The sequence below is a fragment of the Mus caroli genome, unplaced genomic scaffold (assembly GCF_978045245.1).
Source record: "Mus caroli unplaced genomic scaffold, Mus_caroli_1 scaffold_19, whole genome shotgun sequence".
Classification (NCBI taxonomy): Eukaryota; Metazoa; Chordata; class Mammalia; order Rodentia; family Muridae; genus Mus; species Mus caroli.
In genome coordinates, this window is record NW_028227274.1 from 56,075,725 (window position 1) to 56,095,758 (window position 20,034).

The 20,034-nt window shown below is 43.7% G+C and overlaps 1 protein-coding gene across 1 annotated transcript in view; it reads right to left on the reverse strand.

Annotated features, from left to right (window-relative positions):
- Positions 1–20,034, reverse strand: part of Fbn2 (fibrillin 2) — a 198,052-nt gene that overhangs the window by 45,759 nt on the left and 132,259 nt on the right. Inside the window, exons 26-39 of the mRNA XM_021150431.2 lie at positions 19,465–19,593; positions 18,510–18,635; positions 16,653–16,778; positions 16,113–16,235; positions 15,832–15,957; positions 15,076–15,201; positions 11,844–11,966; positions 9,385–9,507; positions 7,743–7,868; positions 5,429–5,551; positions 4,465–4,587; positions 1,723–1,884; positions 944–1,012; positions 355–480 (exon numbers count right to left, since the gene is read on the reverse strand). Of these exons, the coding sequence (XP_021006090.1) occupies positions 355–480; positions 944–1,012; positions 1,723–1,884; positions 4,465–4,587; positions 5,429–5,551; positions 7,743–7,868; positions 9,385–9,507; positions 11,844–11,966; positions 15,076–15,201; positions 15,832–15,957; positions 16,113–16,235; positions 16,653–16,778; positions 18,510–18,635; positions 19,465–19,593 (1,731 nt within the window). The remainder of the gene's footprint in view (positions 1–354; positions 481–943; positions 1,013–1,722; positions 1,885–4,464; positions 4,588–5,428; positions 5,552–7,742; positions 7,869–9,384; positions 9,508–11,843; positions 11,967–15,075; positions 15,202–15,831; positions 15,958–16,112; positions 16,236–16,652; positions 16,779–18,509; positions 18,636–19,464; positions 19,594–20,034) is intronic.

Consider the following 20,034-nt stretch of genomic DNA (forward strand, 5'->3'; position numbering starts at 1 on the left):
ATCTGTATGACATCCCAACTTCTTTATATTATATCCGTCATTCAGAAATTATTATATCTGACATTCAGAAAGTATCAACTAATATTAACTTACAGTCACATTGAAGTTTGCCTGTTCCTACTTAAAAGTATCAGTGTTCACCACCTTCATATTGCAATTCTGTTTTCCATTTATGGTTCATCAATCATTTTACTCAGAAAAGATTTTTGAGAAATCATTGCAAGTTGGATTTATCACTATACAAATGAACAGCATTGCTCCAAAAAGAAAAAAAAAAGCTATTAACAGTCTCAAAAGACCCCTCCTGCAGGATGAAGGATGCAGGACAGTAGGGAACATCCCAGGCTTCCTCACCTTCACAGATGCGGGTTTCCTCGCTGAGGTAGTAACCCTGTGGGCACTCACACTGGAAACTCCCAAAAGTGTTGATACAGTTTCCACCCTGGCAGAGCCCTGGTAACTCTTGACATTCATCAATGTCTACAAGAGGAGACAACCCATTAATGATAAAAATCATGACCAAAGAGTCAATATTGCAGCTTTCAAACATGACATCTCATATGGACCCAGACATCTGTGCACCTAAAGGAACGAATGCCGTTAGGTTCTGGGTTTATTCTGACTGTGATTTTCTTGCCTTTTTTTTGCAGGCCTGCTGTTTTCTGGGGAGAGTAATGGAAGCAAGCTGTCAGTAATTTGCTGGGAACAATGTAACAAGGGTTTCTCTGCACAACAACTGAACACCAGATGCAGGGAATGGATGGCTACTTCTTGGTAAAACTGTTGCATAGCATGTGTGCGACAGACTGCCTACCTGCAGTTCTGCCCATGAATTCTTCTGGCAAGGCTTCACACTGACTTTCGTCCCAGGTCCCAGCTTCCCTCTAACTAGGCTATTTATTTAGCTTATTTAAGCCTACATGACATCTGGCGATGGGCTTACCTTCTAAGATGATTGTGATGGGGTTGGGTCTAAAGCCTTCGCCTCCAGGACACAGGGTATAATACTCAGCTGCAAAACAATGGAAAGCAAGCAAGCGGTTTGATCCCTGGATCCTGGCGGTTGAGACAGTGCCAAGCTCAAATCACACAGCCTCAGGGGTGTCTGCATTTTCCTGTGTCCTTTTAAACGCATTTTCAATAATGTATATCACATTTTATCCCAAAATATCATTACTTCAGTGACTCGCAGTAGGATAACAAAAGCCATGTTTGTTTAGTTTTTTTTTTAAAGAAAACACTTCCTTTTAGATAATTCATATCACAAATATTTTGGCAAGTAAATAAAAAAAATGCCAGGATTCTATGGTACAAAGGTCTGGGTTATGTACATATCAGAACACATGTTTTCTTTTAAAGTGCTCCGTGACTGACTTCAGGATACCCTCCACTTATGAACTTGAACAAGCAACCTCCAAGAAGGACTGGGGACAGCCTTCATCTGTGGTCCCATGCATATTCCATATTATGACCATTCAGACTGCTTTGTGGTTGAGATGATTTTTTTTTTTTAAAGAGAGACACGATAGGAAAAAAATATAGGAAGGACAGAACTGAAATTCCTTTTCTATAAAACACTCTTGGCGGATTTCAGCATAACCATTGACAACAGTCCAAGGCCACTCCTCCTGCTGCCCACAGTCCAGGAATATAATAGCAACTTGTTTCTAGATCCCGGAACAAGAACAGAAGTGTTTTCCTTCCTTTCTGTTCCATACTTACTGCTGTTTACAGGAGGGCATGTCTCGCAGGGGTTTCCCCAGGCCTTCCCCAGGGAGCAGCAGCAGGAGGAGCGACTGACGCCTACCCCGACCTCTGTGTTGCAGGACAGACTCCCATCTCCTCGAGGACCAAACTTCAGGTAACAGTTGCCCACGCGGTTGTCTGCAGAGCAACAGAAGAGCTTAAAGTGGTCCCCACTGTGCGGAGAAATTCTCAGGAAGGCATTTAAAGGACCAGGTTCAAGATTTTGTACGTTGACAGGGAAGGTACATCCTAATTCTTAGCACAATACAATCTTTTGCTATAAACTTCAGCTTTTAAACCTCACAAGATCAAGTCAACTGTAAAAGATGGGGAGCAGTGGTCACTAGAAACAACAGAACGATTTCTGTATATTTGTGTCATAAACAAGATAGTGAGACAGTTCTTATTTAGGGGCCCTCTGGACAATTCAAGTAGTGTGAACAGAAGAGAAACTGGGGTGCTACTAATCTGCCTCATGAGTTTGTGAAGAAGTGGTGGCACACCTCAGAGACATACAAATTCCGTAACATGTTAACAATCTCAGTCTGCCCTTTCACCCACCCCTTCCAATGGTTTTATTTTATTCACTGCAACAGTTGCAGATTGTTCAGAGTCTGTCAAACTACATCTCTCTGAAGACTGCCTGTCTCTATTTACAGTTACCATCTTGACCCCTGGCTTTAGATGGTGCTCCTCTTCTTGGAATTGGGAGCAAGGCACCCATGGAAGGAGCTACAGAGACAGTGTTTGGAGCTGAGATGAAAGGATGGACCATCTAGAGATGCCATACCCGGGGATCCATCCCATAATCAGCCTCCAAATGCTGCCACCATTGCACACACTAGCAAGATTTTGCTGAAAGGATCCTGATATAGCTGTCTCTTGTGAGACTATGCTGGGGCCCAGCAAACACAGAAGTGGATGCTCACAGTCAGCTATTGGATGGATCACAGGGCCCCCACTGGAGGAACTAGAGGAAGTACCCAAGGAGCTAAAGGGATCTGCAACCCTATAGGTGAAACAACATTATGAACTAACCAGTACCCCCCAGAGCTCGTGTCTCTAGCTGCTTATGTATCAGAAGATGGCCTGGTAGGCCATCAGTGGAAAGAGAGGCCCATTGGTCGTGCAGACTTTATCTGTCTCAGTACAGGGGAACACCAGGGCCAAGAGGTGGGAGTGGGTGGGTAGGAGATTGGGTGTGGGAGGGTGTGGGGACTTTTGGGATAGCATTGGAAATGTAAATGAAATAAATCCTAATAATTAATAAAAATAGATGGTACTCCCCCCCAATCCCACCCATGACCTCAAGTTCAAAATTCTCTCACCTTTCTTCTGAGTTCTAAACCTTTCTGCTTATTTCTTTACTAGTTATTTCCAAGTCAACACACCCAACAACCAAACTGGACACTCCGCCCTCTGTTCTACTTCTCCCCCTGTCTTAGCAGTTTTCAAGCGATGGAGCTTCCCATTTTTTTTTTTCAGCTGTCCAGCCTTGCTGCCATTTCTAACCCTTTACACCAGGAATAATAAGTAATAATAAGGCTTGCTAACTTTATCTTCAAGATGCATGTGACGACTGACGTCACCGCTGCCTTTCCCCCTTAGCCTGAATTCCCCTATCAGCATTCTTTCTAAACCTAGATGATTGCAATGGTTTCCCAACTCGTATCTCAGCTTTCATCTTTGGCCCAAGTCCAATCTGTTTTTGCCTTTGTAGCCAAGGTAATTCTTCAGAAGAACGGTTCTGGGCCAGGCCACCCCCCGCCCTGAGGTCTCATCCCAACCAGAGTATTTTGAAAGTTTTTATGAGTCCACAAAGTACCTTTCACTTCTGGCTGAACACAGCACAGCCATCTGGCTGCTTCTCATGGTTATACTTCAATTTTTTTCGGTTGCCAAATCTTGGGTACAGAGACCCAAGTTAACTCATAGTCCCTCCCCTATTAGGTTTGAATTCATTCGACATCCCTTCCTTTCTCTTTCCCCCTTTCAAATCTTCATTCTCCATTCCTGATTTTCTTTTCCTCCTGGACAACTCCAATGACCTGACAGTAGCTTCTGTATGTGCTCTCATAAAACACGGTTTTTAATGTGTCCATTAAAAATTTCAGTAAATTACATTGTTGTCACGTATCTGAGATTTAGTGTCTAAGCATGCTTGCTCTTTGGACAAACTGTGCATGAATTCTATGATATCCAAGTGTTTATAATTCTTGTTTGTTTTGAGATGAGGTTATATCCTGCAGCATAGGCTAGACTCTAATACACAATCCTCCTGCCTCAGCTTCTTGATGGCTTGGATTGCATTTAAAAACATCTGTACAGTTTATTAAATTGGTTTCTTAATCTGTATCACCACAAATCTTACCCACATCTGTCAAAGAGTCAGTGTGTTAATATCTTCGGCATATGAAGCCAGACAAATTTATGGTTTGTAGGTTCTTCAGAAGTTAAGGTCATTGTTGTTTATTATCTGCATTCAGCTGATCCTTTTTAATGTTTTAAAATAGTTTTTAAAATAGAGTTTATAGAAGAGCAAATCTATACTGAAAAAACTCATTGATTATTTTAGTAAGGACTTAGTCACTACTCATGCAGATATTTACTACCTCCTTTCTTGGTTTTGCACTCAAATTGTCCTATTATAGTTCATTGTCGAGAGTTGAAATATTCAACTTTATGTGATTCTATTTATTTCACTTAGCTTTCACTTACCAACGCAACCCACGCCAGTGGGGTTCAGCTGGAAGTCAGGCGGGCAGTTACACTCATAGCGACCAGGCGTGTTCACACATAGGCCATTGACACAGTTTATGGGGTCTGCACACTCATCAATATCTGTGAACATTCCAGATGCCTGTGTTAACATCTTTACTTCCATAGACAAAGTGCTATTCCAAGAAACTGAGTGGACCTCTTTCCCACATAACTAAAGGTCACTGTGAAGGACCCAGCTAACTGAAGACTAAGATTCATCCTAAACACAAAATAGGTTCTGCAATGGTAAGGATTTAATGGATGCTTGGTGCATCTCTGTCTCTCTGTCTCTGTCTCTCTGTCTCTGTCTCTGTCTGTCTCTGTCTCTGTGTGTGTGTGTGTGTGTGTGTTTGCAGAATGTAGGGAGGCAGGAGACAACAGTATTATACTATATAGTCCTGGCTCACTTGAAATTCACTATGTAGAAAGTCCTGGAACTCATAGAAAATTATGATATTTTCAACAATGTCATTTAATATCCTAATATATAACCGATAACTAAAAGTTGCAATTCTGAGGAAGAAATTTAATTGCTCCACAGGTCCAGAATCACTATTCAGCCCATATAGAAGTTCACTGAGAGGCACAGACCATGGTCCTAGTTAATTTTGGTATGTGATGACTTTTAACTGCAGGTTGTTTATAGTAAATTTTATAAAAAAAATAAGAAATGTGATATATACGTACAAATTCACATACACACATATGTGGTTACTGTTTTTGTTTTAAATAATGAAGCTGCTTATCTAAACACAAATGCGTTTCAGTGTAGAAGGTGAATATACCAGAGTGTACTTTTCTCTTTTGGACACATGCACAGCCTAATGTACAGATGTTTCCGGAAAACTCTGAGGAGTTTATATGTTTAGCATGGAGTACTGGTGCCAAGCAATGAAACGCAGTTGATCCTGGCTGTCGTCACCTGTACAGTTTCCTCCTGTCCTGTCCAGTTCATAACCATCATCGCAGATACAGTGAAACATCCCGGGCAAGTTGTTACAGGTTCCAAAGACACAGATATTTTGGAAGGAGCATTCATCAATATCTGAAGACAAAAAAGAAAGAAAAAGAAGAAAAGGAAAAAATAAGGTAAGGTCACCACTGGTTTACAAAGATATTTAAAGATTTTGATATGTAACAATGCATTTTCTAAGTTCTTGGATATTTATAAGAAGTAACACTTTTCTCTGTTGTTTTTTCCTTAGATAAATAGTATAAATTGTAAATATATCTTATGCATAGGATAAGAAAGGGATAAAACAAGCACTATTTTGGCCCAGTGGGTATCTTATACTTTGCCCCTGCTGCAGTGTTAAGGACCTAACAGAGAGATTCTCACATGCTAGGCAAGTGCTTTATCACTGAGCTACACCCCAGACCTGTACGTCTAATATTATAACTGTCTGGATTACTATATACTCAAATAGAAAGAACTAGCTTAGACAGTATTAGCAAAATACACAAATTAAATGCAAACCCATCAAATGAGTGAAGTTTTCAAAGGCAAAAACAAATGAAAGATTCTACATAATTAAAGCAAATAGTACACATTTTGTAATTGGCAAATTGAAATATGAAATTACATAACACTTAATATTAAGTACATTGGTAAAAGGTCTTTAATACTTTAAATTTTAATTTATTTTATACTCTGACCTATCACCACAAAATCATTTATAAACACTTAGAGAAGAACACTGCTCCCTATACCATGAAATAACTCAGTTCAGTTCACTACCCATAAATACCTACATATTTTCTTAACATACCTCTCGTAACAGAGCTGGAGAGGTGGCTCGGCAGTCAAGACTCCACTGTTCTTCTAGAGGACCTGAGTTTAGTTCCTAGCGGCCACCCTGAGTGACTCATGATTACCTGTAAGTCCAGCTTCAGGGATTTGACTCCCTCTTCTGGGCTCCACAGACACCCACACTCTCATGCACACACACCACCCTGTTCCACCACCACACAGAGCCATGTAATCAGAGATAAAAATATAAGATGTATATTTCCACTAAAACCAGCAATTCAGCCAATAAAGCTATTTCCATGAGGCTGAAGCCCAAGGTCAATACATGTGAAGTTATCACTCTTACGTGCATGCCGCAAAGGCACAGTACAGTGCAGAAACAGAGCGGTAGAAATAATGTGTTTGTGCTCACGGGCAGAGATTTTAATACGTAAACTGCTCCGTAGCCGAGAGAACGCAGCCCACCCATGACATTTTAGTCTAGATTAGAAAAGTCATCCTTTTCTAAGGAAATGATTCTTTACAAATGATTTTTAAATATTACATTTATTTAGACAGGAAGTGTGTGTGTGTGTGTGTGCATGTGTGTCCGTGTGTGTGTTTGTGTGTGTGCATGCACATGCATGTGCATGCATGGCTTGTGTACAGGGGCGAGAGGATGATTTGTGAAAGTCAGCTCTCTCCTTCCACCATGCGGCTCCCGGGGACAGATCTCGTCCCATCAGCCTTGCTGGCAAGCACTTTACTTGCTGAGCATTTTTCAAGTTGCACCGAAAAGCCATTTCACACTGCTATCTTGAAACATTTGTATCTCAACCTTAAAAGGGTCTTCTGGTCATTTAATATAGTCACCCTAATTTGTTTCAACTATCTTAGGTTTAAGGTGCTTTATCTCTGAGCTGAGGTGAACAAGTCCTTGATGGACTTGTGAGGCTCCTAGTCTCAGACACACACACTGTAGACTCAAACATGAAAGGAAATGCCCGAAACAAGCTACTTAGACTTTGCTGACTGTGATAAACACTGACTGCCAAAGCAGGCAATAGTTGATCACCACTTAAAAACTAAAGAGGCATGTCACATGTCATTCAAAGAGTGACACAAAACGAAAAAAGGAAATTATTTTGAAGGGGGAGTACGAGGAGGAGGAGGAAGAGGGGAAGAGAGGGAGAAAGAGGAGGGAGGGGAGGAGAGGGGGGAGAGGAGGAAGGGGAGGAAGGAGAGGAGGAAGGGGAGGAGGAGGAGAAGAAGATGGGGCCAAACTTTCAACTACTGGCTCTTGGCCAGAAAAAATTTATAAGAGATGAAAGCCAGCCTTCCTCATTACTCATTCCACAAAATAATCCATGCTTAAACGAGTAGCTTTTATATGTGCAACATGTGCCATGCAGTCTGCTTCCAGGTGGAGGCCGTTCCAGCCCCTTTCGTGGTTTCTTTCACTGTAGCTAATCCAACTGGAAAGTGAACTGGAAGCATGGTGACCCACCTTGGCAGGACCTGCTGTCTGAGGCTGGGGTGAAGCCCATCTCACACTCGCAGCGGTAAGCTCCGGGGACATTCAGGCACTGGCCGTTCTCACAAAGGTTTGTGTTTTCCGCACACTCGTCAACATCTGCCGAATAAAAAGACATCTCCGTTAAGTTCCAGGTTTCGCCACACATTTTCCCTTTTTCCTGATGAAATCGGTCTTAGTGGCTAGAGCTGGTGTTCATTAATATGAAGCAATGGTTAGCCCCATTCACTAGATTTGGGATGTGTGGCCTGAGATCAGAGATCCATAACTTGCATTCAGAACACTCAGCTAGAATATATATTGATGGGGTTTCTCTTGGTTCTTCTTCATACCCACGGATGAATCAGTATTAAAGCAATATTAGTAGACGTGACCAAGAGCTCTGGAATTATGTTCATCCGAAAGCACAGCAGTGCCCCTTCCTGGCTTTCCTTGCTGACGTGGCACAAAGGAAGTCAGAGATACCATAGAAGCAGCGTTTCTTTTCTATTCCTAACATCTGATTAAAATGACACAGGCAGACACTTTTCATAGACCTGCCCGATGACTTACTTAACTCTCTGAAGCAGCAAAGAGGAGGAGGACAGAGACCAGTGTTTACTGAGCCAGGTGAAGTGGCTGTTACCTGGTGAGTGGCTTTCATCCAAGCTGACAGAAGCCAACAGCAGAGCTGCAAGGGTCCCCCTGAACCCTATTGTGCTTGCAGATGTGTTTGCCATCAAAACCATCCTTTCTTTGGTACTACAGCACATACAAAGCCCAGAAAATACAAAATGGCCAGTGCTTTAAAGAGAAGGAGTACCAGATAAACACACTTTCTTAAAAGGGGACCCTGAGACTGATGAGTTTAGCACACTGTGTGGATAGTTACAGATGTAGTTTCATAATTGTGAGGTTGAAGTGTGAATGATCAGCTCACAAAGCAAAAGTAATTTTCTTGCCTGAAAGGATGACCTAGTCTCATATATGAATGTAATGAGACAACATTTCACCATTGAGCCCTGGGGAGGGGCAGGAGTGAAATCTCCATCAGTATGGTTTCCTATGTTCTTCGCGCTTCTTAGTCCTTTCAAAACTGTGAGGACAGCTAGGGGAACTCCAAGGGGAGAAGCGGCAGCTTGGGTGACTTACCTTTGATGTGTGACATTACATATCCCATCTTCAAGAGCTGAGAAGTTCCCTGGACCACCCACTCAGTGATAAGAAGTGCTGCTAAGGTCACTATTCCTATTTTAACACAAGAAGAGCTGAAGCCACACAGGCTACTCATGAGCTGAGGTTGATAGCAGGGAAAGCCTGGAGATACTGTGAACCCAGGCGGTGTTATCCAAAGCCTGCATTTTCCTGACCATTACTTTATAAAGGAGTAATAGACAATGACAGTCATTAACAGAACAGGAGGTGATATATGCCATTACTTTAAAACATCCACCAGTGTCACGGAAACCTTTTTAGGCTTCTGTGTTTAATGGATAAGAAAGGGTATGTGCCCATTCATGGGTTAAGCATAAACTCCAAAACAGCCACTTTGGTCTTCTTTATGGGTTTTCTTCACACAAGGAGAGCACATTTGGTGTTCTGAGATGGACACGTGGGAGCTCAGCCTGTCACTCACCTGAGCAAGTAAAGCCATCTCCCGTGAAACCCTCCGAGCAGGCGCACCGGTAGGAGCCTGGGGTGTTGACACACTGGGCGTTTATGCTGCACTGGTGGGTTCCATTCGCGCACTCATCCAGATCTGTGTGGCAAGCGAGCACAACCAAGAGGATCAGAGATGAAGATGGCACAGGCTAATGCAGGGGAAGGGTTTGGCTTGTGGAGATTATAAGCCAGTCCAAACAGACTTTGGTTTGGTTTATCTGGAAGGGCACTAAGATTTTAGGTTCACAATCCAAAACGTTCACGTCCTAACTGTGGCCCCGGGTGCTGATTCTAGCATTGTTGGAAGTATTTAAGGAAAACTGGAGTCGGATTTCACTCGACCTATTGTTGCTTCTACTGTTGGTTCCTCTGTGGCCGGAAGAGGGTTTGCTTAAGACAACAATGATCTTCACAGGAGAGAATCAACATATAGTTTCAAGTTTATTTTGTAAGAAGGGAAGCGAGCCGTAGTTCTTGATCGCATGGGACTACCAGAAAAGATGGGTGTCAAATACAAAGAAGAAAGGATTACATGTTTTTCTATGTACTATTAAGGTTACAGCAGGGCTGGAGAGACGGCTCAGGGGTTAAGAGCACTGTCTGCTCTTCCAGAGGTCCTGAGTTCAAATCCCAGCAACCACATGGTGGCTTACAACCATCTATAATGGGATCTGATGCCCTCTTCTGGTGTGTCTTCATCTGAAGATGGCTACAGTGTAGGCATCTACATGAAATAAATAGATCTTAAAAGAAAAGGAAAAGAGGGTTACAGGAACAACCCAATCTGACTCACAGGGAACCAGTGAGGCCCTCGGAAGAAGCACCTTTAATCAGCCTCAGGCCCCCTCCTCCAAGGATGAGCAAGGCCGACCTCAGTGGGCAGAAGGAGAGAAGAGTGCCTCTCACAGAGAGCAGAGCACACAGGGCCACTAAAGAGGGAAGGTACAGGGTGTGGCATTCTGGCATCTGGAGAGGCAAGGTGCTGTACACGGGCCAGGGCAGTGGCAGCTGAAGCCAGAAAAGGCTTCGGCGGCGGCTTGGAAACTGGGATGGTTTCTCCTAGAGTTAAAGAGTTGAATGGGAACTATGAGAAGAGGTTTAAGGGTTCTGCCACCTTAAATATTTGAAGAGTAAGTTGCAGGAGGATCATGGAGTGAATATGGGGGGAGGGAGAGGGGAGGACAGAGGAGGAAAGGGAGTGAGAAGAAGAGGGATGGGGTGAGGGTCTAGAGGGAAGGGGGCAGGAGGAGAGGGGACAGAGCAGGTAGAGGGAGCAAGGGGAGGGGAAACAAACGGCTAAGCACAGGATGAAGACAGAAAGGAAAAATGGGCATAGGAGCACAAGTGCCTGAACCCTGTAATCTCGTCATGCGGCAGGCAGTCATGTGATCAGTTGGCCAGACTGACGGATTGCCAGGAAGAACATAAATGGGAACAAATAGCAACAGCAACAACAACAACAACTAGCAGGCACATAGGACAGGCATGGAAATGGGCTTCCATTAGCCTCTGGGGAAAGCAGACACAGGGTGTTACACAGCAAAGTCATTTGGAAACTAGGATGATACATATTCTGCAAATTGGCTTTAAATATCTGACACGTATGAAACACTTGGCAGGATTGGCAGGTTTTATTCAAGTTAATTCACATTATCGGTGAGAGATATTAAGGGTTCCTGTTTTAATCCTCACTGTGGGCCCATAAGCTTTTACTGCGACGTCGTCAGTCATGGGGAGGTCAGTTCGGATGGCTTTCTTTGACCTGGGTAATTGTTACCACCTGGAAATGTCCTTTACTATAAGAGCGTATTAAAAAGTTCTATGAATGGCACACAGGGAATAATCCAGTCCTCTGCCTTGGGGCTCTGCACTATTTTTAGGCTTTCAGCCCAAGAATTACAGAACTCGGGAGAAAAAGATTTCCCTAGTCTTCCTTTTCAAGTAAGACTTCTTGGAATTCAAGAAAAATCTTCAGCATTGTCTGCAAAGGTGATCCTTTCTGCTAAGAACCTTCGGCTTGCTCTCATCTCAAGGCCACGTGAGGAACCCCTCTGTGTTCCCCACTTACTTCACTGGCTCTCACTCCACACTGACAGCTCTGTGTAAAGGCTGGGAAAACACACCAGCCATTTTTTTTTTCACGTTACAGCTGTCTAGATCACTAGCTGCACATCAAATAATTTTTACCGAGCAACATGCACGAAGAGGCAGATGCCAAAGCACTCTGTTGTGATTTGACCATTTATATTAAAGCTGAGGAAACACTCCGGCAGGAATGATCCCCAGGACCAAAGAGAGATTTGATTTATGGGGGAATAAAGGGACAGTGGGCAGTTGTGTCCCTGCGGGAGGCATGTGGGTTAACAAATGAGCGAAGAACGGTCAGTAAGGACACTGGCCCTTCCAGGAGGGTCTTTCTGCCTGCAAACTCACCAATGCATTTGATGCCATTTCCCACCCAGCCTTCTCTGCAGCTGCACTTGAAGCTTCCAGGGACATTCAGACATGAGGCGTGCATGTCGCAGTTATGGGCGCCAATCTCACACTCGTCCACGTCTGAGAAACCAGGGTGAAAAAGAAAAAGATAAAGAAGATGAAGCATGAGCTGGTTAATTCTGCTTCCGAGTATGTTTCTGAGAAGACAACCATTTAGGATAAACATGAGACGGTACAGAGAAAGCTCTAAGACTGCTTACTGTCTTTAACTCTTTTTTTTTTTTTTTTTAATTTCAGCAAGATCTGTAACTTCATGATCGTGAGCAAACAAGCCCTTCGTCACAGGAACTTGCTAGCCACTTCCTCCTGGAATGAGAAAGTGCAGCTGTCGTGCCCTGTGGATCTGAGTGTCAGCCCCCACATGTTACAAAGGCTGTGGGAAGAATATGGAGGCACATATTTCAGGAGGGATTTTGAGAAGGACTGTGCTGCTGTTCCTTTCTATTAATATTTCTTTTTTTTGATTTTTAATATTTTTATTACATATTTTCCTCAATTATATTTCCAATGCTATCCCAAAAGTCCCCCATAGAGCCCCCCACTTCCCTACCCACCCATTCCCATTCTTTTGGCCCTGGCATTCCCCTATATTGGGGCATATAAAGTTTGCAAGTCCAATGGGCCTCTCTTTCCATTGATGGCCGACTAGGCCATCTTTCGATACATATGCAGCTAGAGACAAGAGCTCCGGGGTTCTGGTTAGTACATCATGTTGTTCCAACAATAGGGTTGCAGATCCCTTTAGCTCCTTGGGTACTTTCTCTAGCTTCTCCATTGGGAGCCCTGTGATACATCCAATAGCTGACTGTGAACATCCACTCCTGTGTTTGCTAGGCCCCGGCATCGTCTCACAAGAGACAGCTATATTTGGGTCCTTTCAGCAAAATCTTGCTAGTGTATGCAATGGTGTCAGCGTTTAGAAGCTGATTATGGGACGGATCCCTGGATACAGCAGTCTCTAAATGGTCCATCCTTTCATCACAGCTACGAACTTTGTCTCTGTAACTCCTTCCCTGGGTGTTTTGTTCCCAATTCTAAGAAGGTGCACAGTGTCCACACTTTGGTCTTCATTCTTCTTGAGTTTCATGCGTTTATCAAATTGTATCTTATATCTTGGTTATCCTAAGTTTTGGGCTAATATCCACTTATCAATGAATACATATTGTGTGAGTTCTTTTGTGATTGTGTTACTTCACTCAAGATGATGCCCTCCAGGTCCATCCATTTGGCTAGGAATTTCATAAATTCATTCTTTTTAATAGCTGAGTAGTACTCCATTGTGTAAATGTACCATAATTTCTGTATCCATTCCTCTGTTGAGGGACATCTGGGTTCTTTTCAGCTTCTGGCTATTATAAATAGGGCTGCTATGAACATAGTGGAGCATGTGTCCTTTTTACCGGTTGGGACATTCTCACGTATTTTTCATGAAGATAAGGATGACATTTTAGAAAAAAGCCACCCTTCATTTTAAAAGTCACAACAACCCTAACGTGGTTCAGTGGTACAGTGCTTGCTTAGCATGGGTGAGCATCTAGGTTAAATTTCCAGGTCCGCACACACAAATCGAGACTATATATCTAGAGGTTTCATAAACAGTCGCGTATGTGTATGCTTTTGTTTGTTTGTTTTCCTCTTTCTTATCTGAGAATATGTCAAGAATGTTCTCTATTGATGTGATTTGGAAGATGACCACTGCTTTCCAGTATGTGTTTATGTTCATAATAATTCTGCAGAAATACACATGTGTGATCTATTGAGGTATGCACAGTCATGTGACCCATGTGTGATCTATTGAGGTATGCACAGTCATGTGACACATGTGTGATCTATTGAGGTATGCACAGTCATGTGACCCATGTGTGATCTATTCAGGTATGTACAGTCATGTGCAGCCTAATTGATACTTTGATCAGTGACAGACCAAGGGACAGCACAATGGCCTCCTAAGCTTACATTGCCTTGGCATGCAGCCATGCTTGAATAAGTATGCGTTTTGATGGTAACATGGTGATAAACTCATCTAAGGACCCATTTCTTGCAATGTATCCCTACTGCAAAGCAATACACAGTTGGGTGAATGTATGCACACATAGCATACGCACTCATACAAGCCATGTAGATTCGGTCCCCCCAAAGCTTTCTAGAGTGTGATTTGTATGTTCTAACAGCTCACTGACTACAAGCTGCCGCTGCCGAATGGACACTGCCGAATGGCTTCTATCCTCTTTTTTTTGGTAAGGATCACACGACAGACCTGCCCTCATCATCTACCTTTTCCTGGATGGTCAGCTAAAAGGTTTGCGATACCCTGAGCTCCTTACTGATGCCTTGAGCTAAATCCCATAAAGGTCCTTGAAGTGAGCATGCCAGGGACAAGCAGCTCACACCTCAATTGACATCTCCTAGTCCCATCTGTACAAGAGGGGTGAAACTAAAGAGTTAAAAAAAAAGAAGACAGAAGATAAATCTCGTGGAGTGAACCACCGCAGTGAAAAGGGAGGTAATGTGAGGGGGGGGGGAGGGAGGGAGAAAGGGGAGAGGAGATGAGAAACCATTGAAGTAAGGCAATAAAAGTCCAAATAGAACTAGGATGTTTTATCAGTTTAACATTACAAGTCAACTGAAAATTTGGATCTAGCCACTGGTTTTCTCAACCTGTGGTTCATGACCCCTCGGGCATCGGAATGACTCTTTCGTAGGAGTCGCCTAAGACACTGGGAAACACAGATATTTATTTACATCACAATTCATAACAGTAGCAAAACATTGCAATTATATGAGGTAGCAACAAAAAAAATGTATGGTTGGGAGTCACCAAGACATGAGGAGCTGTATTAAAGGGCTGCAGCTTCAGGAAGGCTGGGGACCGCTGCTTTCATTTCCTACTTTACAAGGGTCCTCCATTTGGGCTGCCATCAAGCCAAGAAACTGAATGATGTTGCAAGATCTACCAGAAGCAGGGCAGGTTCACTACTCCTTCCTCCCTGCAGGGTGGCTCAGGCGGTGGGCACCTCAGAGACAGTGAATGGCATAGCTAAGAGGCAGTTACTCCTCACACTGGCAGGTGTTTCCTGGTTGACTGGGTCCTGGGATGTTGAATGCTGGAATGATGTTAGCCTGTGAAGCCCCTGAGGCTGAAGCCAGGCGGGCATGGGTGGGATCCTACCTGTGCATCCCGTGGTCCCCTTCTTCACTGAGTAGCCCAGCTGGCAATGGCAAATGAAAGAGCCCTTCGTGTTCTCACATTCCCCAAACATGCAGATGTTGGGATTCAGGTCGCACTCATTCACATCTGGAAAAAACGCATTGTGTCGTCCAGTTACCTTGTCTCTATCACCGTAATTTAAAAACCACCTTTTAAACTGAATGTTAGCACAGGGCTGCAATGAACCGACAAAATGCAAAATACAATTCACTTGAAACATTCATCTTACAGGGCAAACTAACTATGTGTCTTTAAGGATTTCCAAAATAATTCTTCCTTCTCAGATTTTGCAGTTCTGGCAAAATGGCTTGGAATTTCAAAGTAACACTGAGAAAGCCTTCTCACCATGTTTACATGTGTTCCTGTATGTATCAAATCATCATTTGCTTGGGAGGAGTGCTGTGTGTGTAAGTGCTGCATGTAAGGTGGTTAACACATGCACGGATTCATGCTGTGGTTACTTGCACAAGACCTGCACAAGTCCGAGGGTGTGGCCATTGGTAGGATTCCTGAACTCCAGTGGATGTCCCTACACCCATGCACATATGGACAGCACAAACTGGACTCAGAGGCCAAAGGCAAACAGACAAGGTTGGGAGGGAGACATGTTTGAAGAGATATGGGAAGAGATGGAGATGGGGTAAATTCCACTCTGTGTGAAGGTCTCAAGGAGAAAGAACAATAAAAAGGAAATTATCATTGGTTTCCAATACCCACCGATGCACGTCTTCATGTCCATCGAAGCCATGAAGCCATCATAACAGAGACAGCGATACTCCCCGGGAATGTTGGTACACTGGCCGCCATCACAGATATCAGGGTTATTTTCACACTCATCAATATCTGATGACACAAAAGTAGCCTCCGGTCAAAGCAGGAATGGCTTTCATCGGAACCAGATACACTTTCTCCACTCAGCTCGACTGGACAAAGTCTGGAGCCACGTTTGTAGTAGAACAACCATGGAATGCATTTTTTTTTTCAAATCTTGGCCATACCTGCGCATGACCGTCCGTCTGGCATCAGTGCGTACCCCTCGCTGCAGCTGCACTCGTAGCTTCCTTCGGAGTTGGTGCACTGGGTGTCGCAGCCCCCATTCATTATCATACACTCGTCGATATCTGTGCAGACATTACACAAGCGCGTCAAATGCTAAGTCCACACGGATGCGCGGCAACGATCAGTGCGTCTTCTTTTAATTGATGATGGCCTTGCTTTGGGTTTGTCGCCATTTCTATTTGTATTGCTTTAAGATTAAACCTCTATTCTTCCTTAAATCCCCCTTACTTCCTTTCAAGTAGTATTTAGTCTATTGTGTGAGAAGGAACGAGCTCAGAATATCATAGGGATGGCGTATGGAGCACTTCTTTATGGTAGGGTCAGTGAGTTTTCTGCAAAAAACCAACGAACCTTCTGGACCTCTGCTCACATTCATTTATAGTACAAAGGACTCCTGTAAGTGTTAGGATATATTTGGTGAGGAAACTTGGTGGTCGGAGAGATGGGAAATGCAGACTGGAGTAGCCCACAGCCCTTACCTGTACAGCCCTGGCGGTCTGGCGTGGCCTGGTATCCAGGATTGCAAGAGCACTGGTAGGTTCCGATCATGTTCACACATTTGCCATTTCTACAGAGGTTGTCGCTCAAGGAACACTCGTTAATATCTGCGAAAGGCAAACAGAGCCATGCTTTATGCCAGGGCATAATCACAAGAGCCTTTAAGAGCAGGTTTCACCAAAGAGGTGGGCAGCCTGAAGAGGAAACAGGCTAACCTCAGCTATTTAGTGGCTAACCTGGGCTATTCGGTGAAAATGTTAGGCCCTCTATCCACTGACACCAGATCTTTCTCTTGTGTTGGAAGCATTCCCTTCTCTATCTAGAGTTTCTGGAATGGATCTGTAGTGTTTTACTAACCCTTGAAATAGATGTGACACAACTGTGCAGTGTTTAATGTTATTTGATTCTAATTACAATTACATAGCCATGGCAGCTAGTTGTTGCTATGTCAGAGTGCATGGACATAGTGTAGGCCCACAAATGAAGCTTATAACCAGTTTATGGGTTTATACTGTTGTGCCCACATAGTCTCCAAGAGCTGTTTGGGTGCGGCCCTTACAACTTAAACTATCCCGAAGGAAGATACCTGTTCCAGGGAACAGAGGCATGACAATAAGGCCCTCATGTGTGTTTTCACTGAGGTGTTTATGTGACTGCATATGTGGATTTTCAGTCCACAACTCTTAGTTTAAAGCAATTTGGCCTTTACAAGACAAATACCTTCCTTTAAAAAAAAAGTCATGCAAAAATATGTGGAATAAATTAGTAAATTCCTAGAGAACACCCAGAAAATGTCAGACTGATCCATTTGTATATGTGAGATGCTCATCTGAAGGAATGTACGTCAGACCCAGTGACCACAGACAGTAACTGGCTGTAAGAAGAAATTATTTCAGACTCACACAGTTACCTAGACATTATGTTATATAAATTTATGCTTATATTTATCAAGTACACACGTTACAAAGCGTTGATTTTATAATATATATTGCCCTTTTGAAGGGTAAATTTCTTCAGCCATAAGGTTGATGAACGCTAAGTAACAACACAAGTAGATTCAGGCGTGGTTTTCTGAGTCTCTATACTGCAGCATGTCCAGCGATGGCTTCTTCAAATCACCAGTGTAAAATCGTCTTTTGTACTGTTATCAAAATTAAAAAAAACTACTTAAGACTTTAAATCCCTCCTTCTGAAAATGTCTGTTTAGTGTATTACTTAAGGTTCATTTTATGTACCAGTACAGAAATCTATGTGGCTTGTAAATTAATGTGTGTGCACTGAAGGGCTGTGCTCCAAGAGTTCTGAGGAAGAGGTCTCCTGAAGACGATGCCCCCAGGCTACGTCCGTGCTGAACAGCAAGTGTACTAGGACGTGGTAAACACTGTGTGGATTTACAAGGAGCAGCTGGAACGAGGAAATGCCCAAGCACACTCCAGTCACCTCCGGAACTTGGTTCTAGTAGGAGACCTTGAGGAGCCATGAAGCACCAAGGGGGTTCTCATGGTCACACATGGGTGTGAAGAACTGGGTCTACATGTACTCTGACGGAGCAGGGAGAGAACAGGGGATGAACAGGTATATGGACAGGACAACAACTGTCCAGAGAGTGACCTGGCCAGCTTACTCACAACCCCACTGGGATCACGGAACCTATGACCATGCACAGAGGTCTTTCCATGGAAAGCAGCCCAGCGCCCAACATTCTAGAAACCAGACACTGGGAATCCAGATTTCCAGGTTGTTGTGAGCCACAGGACGGCTGCTTTCACTAGAGGTGACTCCTGATTTTCACTCACGGTGCTCACTGGATTTTTTTTTCCGAAGGGGAAAAAACTCACCTACACAGTCCTCACGGGACGGTGACAGCTCGTGTCCCAGTGGGCAGTCACACTGAAAGCTTCCCTCAGTGTTCACGCAGGTGCCACCCCTACAAAGGAGAGGGTTACGTTCACATTCGTCAATGTCTGAAAGGTAAAAACGTGAGATTCATTAAAGCACCCTGAGGAAAATATATTTACACACCTAGTACGGGAGAAGGGCCGTTAGAAGGTAGGTATGTGCCTTAAACATAAAGACAGACCCAATCAGAAGTGGGATAAGCTTTACTTGTTGTTTCAATATAAAAATTAAGTAACTTCTACTGTTATTATAGTAAACTATTGAAAAATGTTCATGTATAAAATAATGGCTGGTGAGAGGTGATCCATATAACTTTTCTCTTATATATCACCATAGACTTGGGTTCATATGTTATTCTCGGTCATTTTAGTGTTTATAGCTTGAATCCAACTACAAAAATAAATTCTTAAAACTCCTGAAGGTTTACAGTTGAGATGTCCAGTCTCTGGCCCTTGGCTGCATGCAGCCCAAGACAGCCAAGAGAGTCCAGCCCAGCTCATTGTAGGGAACAATACCCTGTTGCAATATGAAAAGGCTGGACTCCCTAGAGTGGCAACATCTTATATGTTAAGTCCCATAAGTCACAAGATATAAACACATCATATAGTGACCCAAACATTTTTCAATATCACAACTATAAGACACAGTTCTCATGGAACTGGCAAGGCAGAATACAAATTTGCAGACAGCACAAGGTTATCCATTTTAAAGAAATGCATCCTGGGTAGTCTGTGTGCTGCTTCCAGCTCAGGGAAGGGATTCTGTAGGCCTTTGTGCTTAGCACACACCCTGTCAAGGGTGCTGCCACAGCCCTGAAGGCAGCAGAGGCACAGCAGAAGATGAGCATACAGTTTTTAGGTTCCAGCCCAGCCAGGAGGGTCTGGCTTCGCTTACCCATGCAATTCTTCATCATCATGAAGCCGCTCTCGTAGCCCTCAAAGCACTCGCATTCAAAGCTGCCTGGCGTGTTGACACAGATGCCACTGCCGCAGAGGTCAGGGGAGATCCTGCACTCATCAATGTCTGCCCCCGATTTCAAAAAGAAAAAAGAAAAATACAGAGAGAAATAAGAGAGTGTTGAATGGGGTCTTCTAGGGGAGGGTACTGCACATCCGAGACTTAGGGAAATCAGGGTAGAGAGCAGCAAGAAATGTTCTGAAGAGACAGGGTGGAGGGGACCAGGCCTTCAGCAGGCACATTCCTTTCTCCAACTGTCAAAACTGTCATGGTCAACCGGCAGCTGGGGCCTGCGGGTCTTTAAATTCTGAAATGTGGCCTTCTCTTTGTGGCTTAGATGTAGTAATAGAGAAGAGATCCCGCCACTCCCTTGTGGTCTACGTGAGGAGGCAGTGTGCTCACATGGGAGGAAGCCATAGCAAGGCATGGAGAGTGTTCATTCTGCTACCCCAGCCAAGGGTGGGAGCATGTGGACCTGGGACACTGATGCTGAGCAGGGCTGCCTGG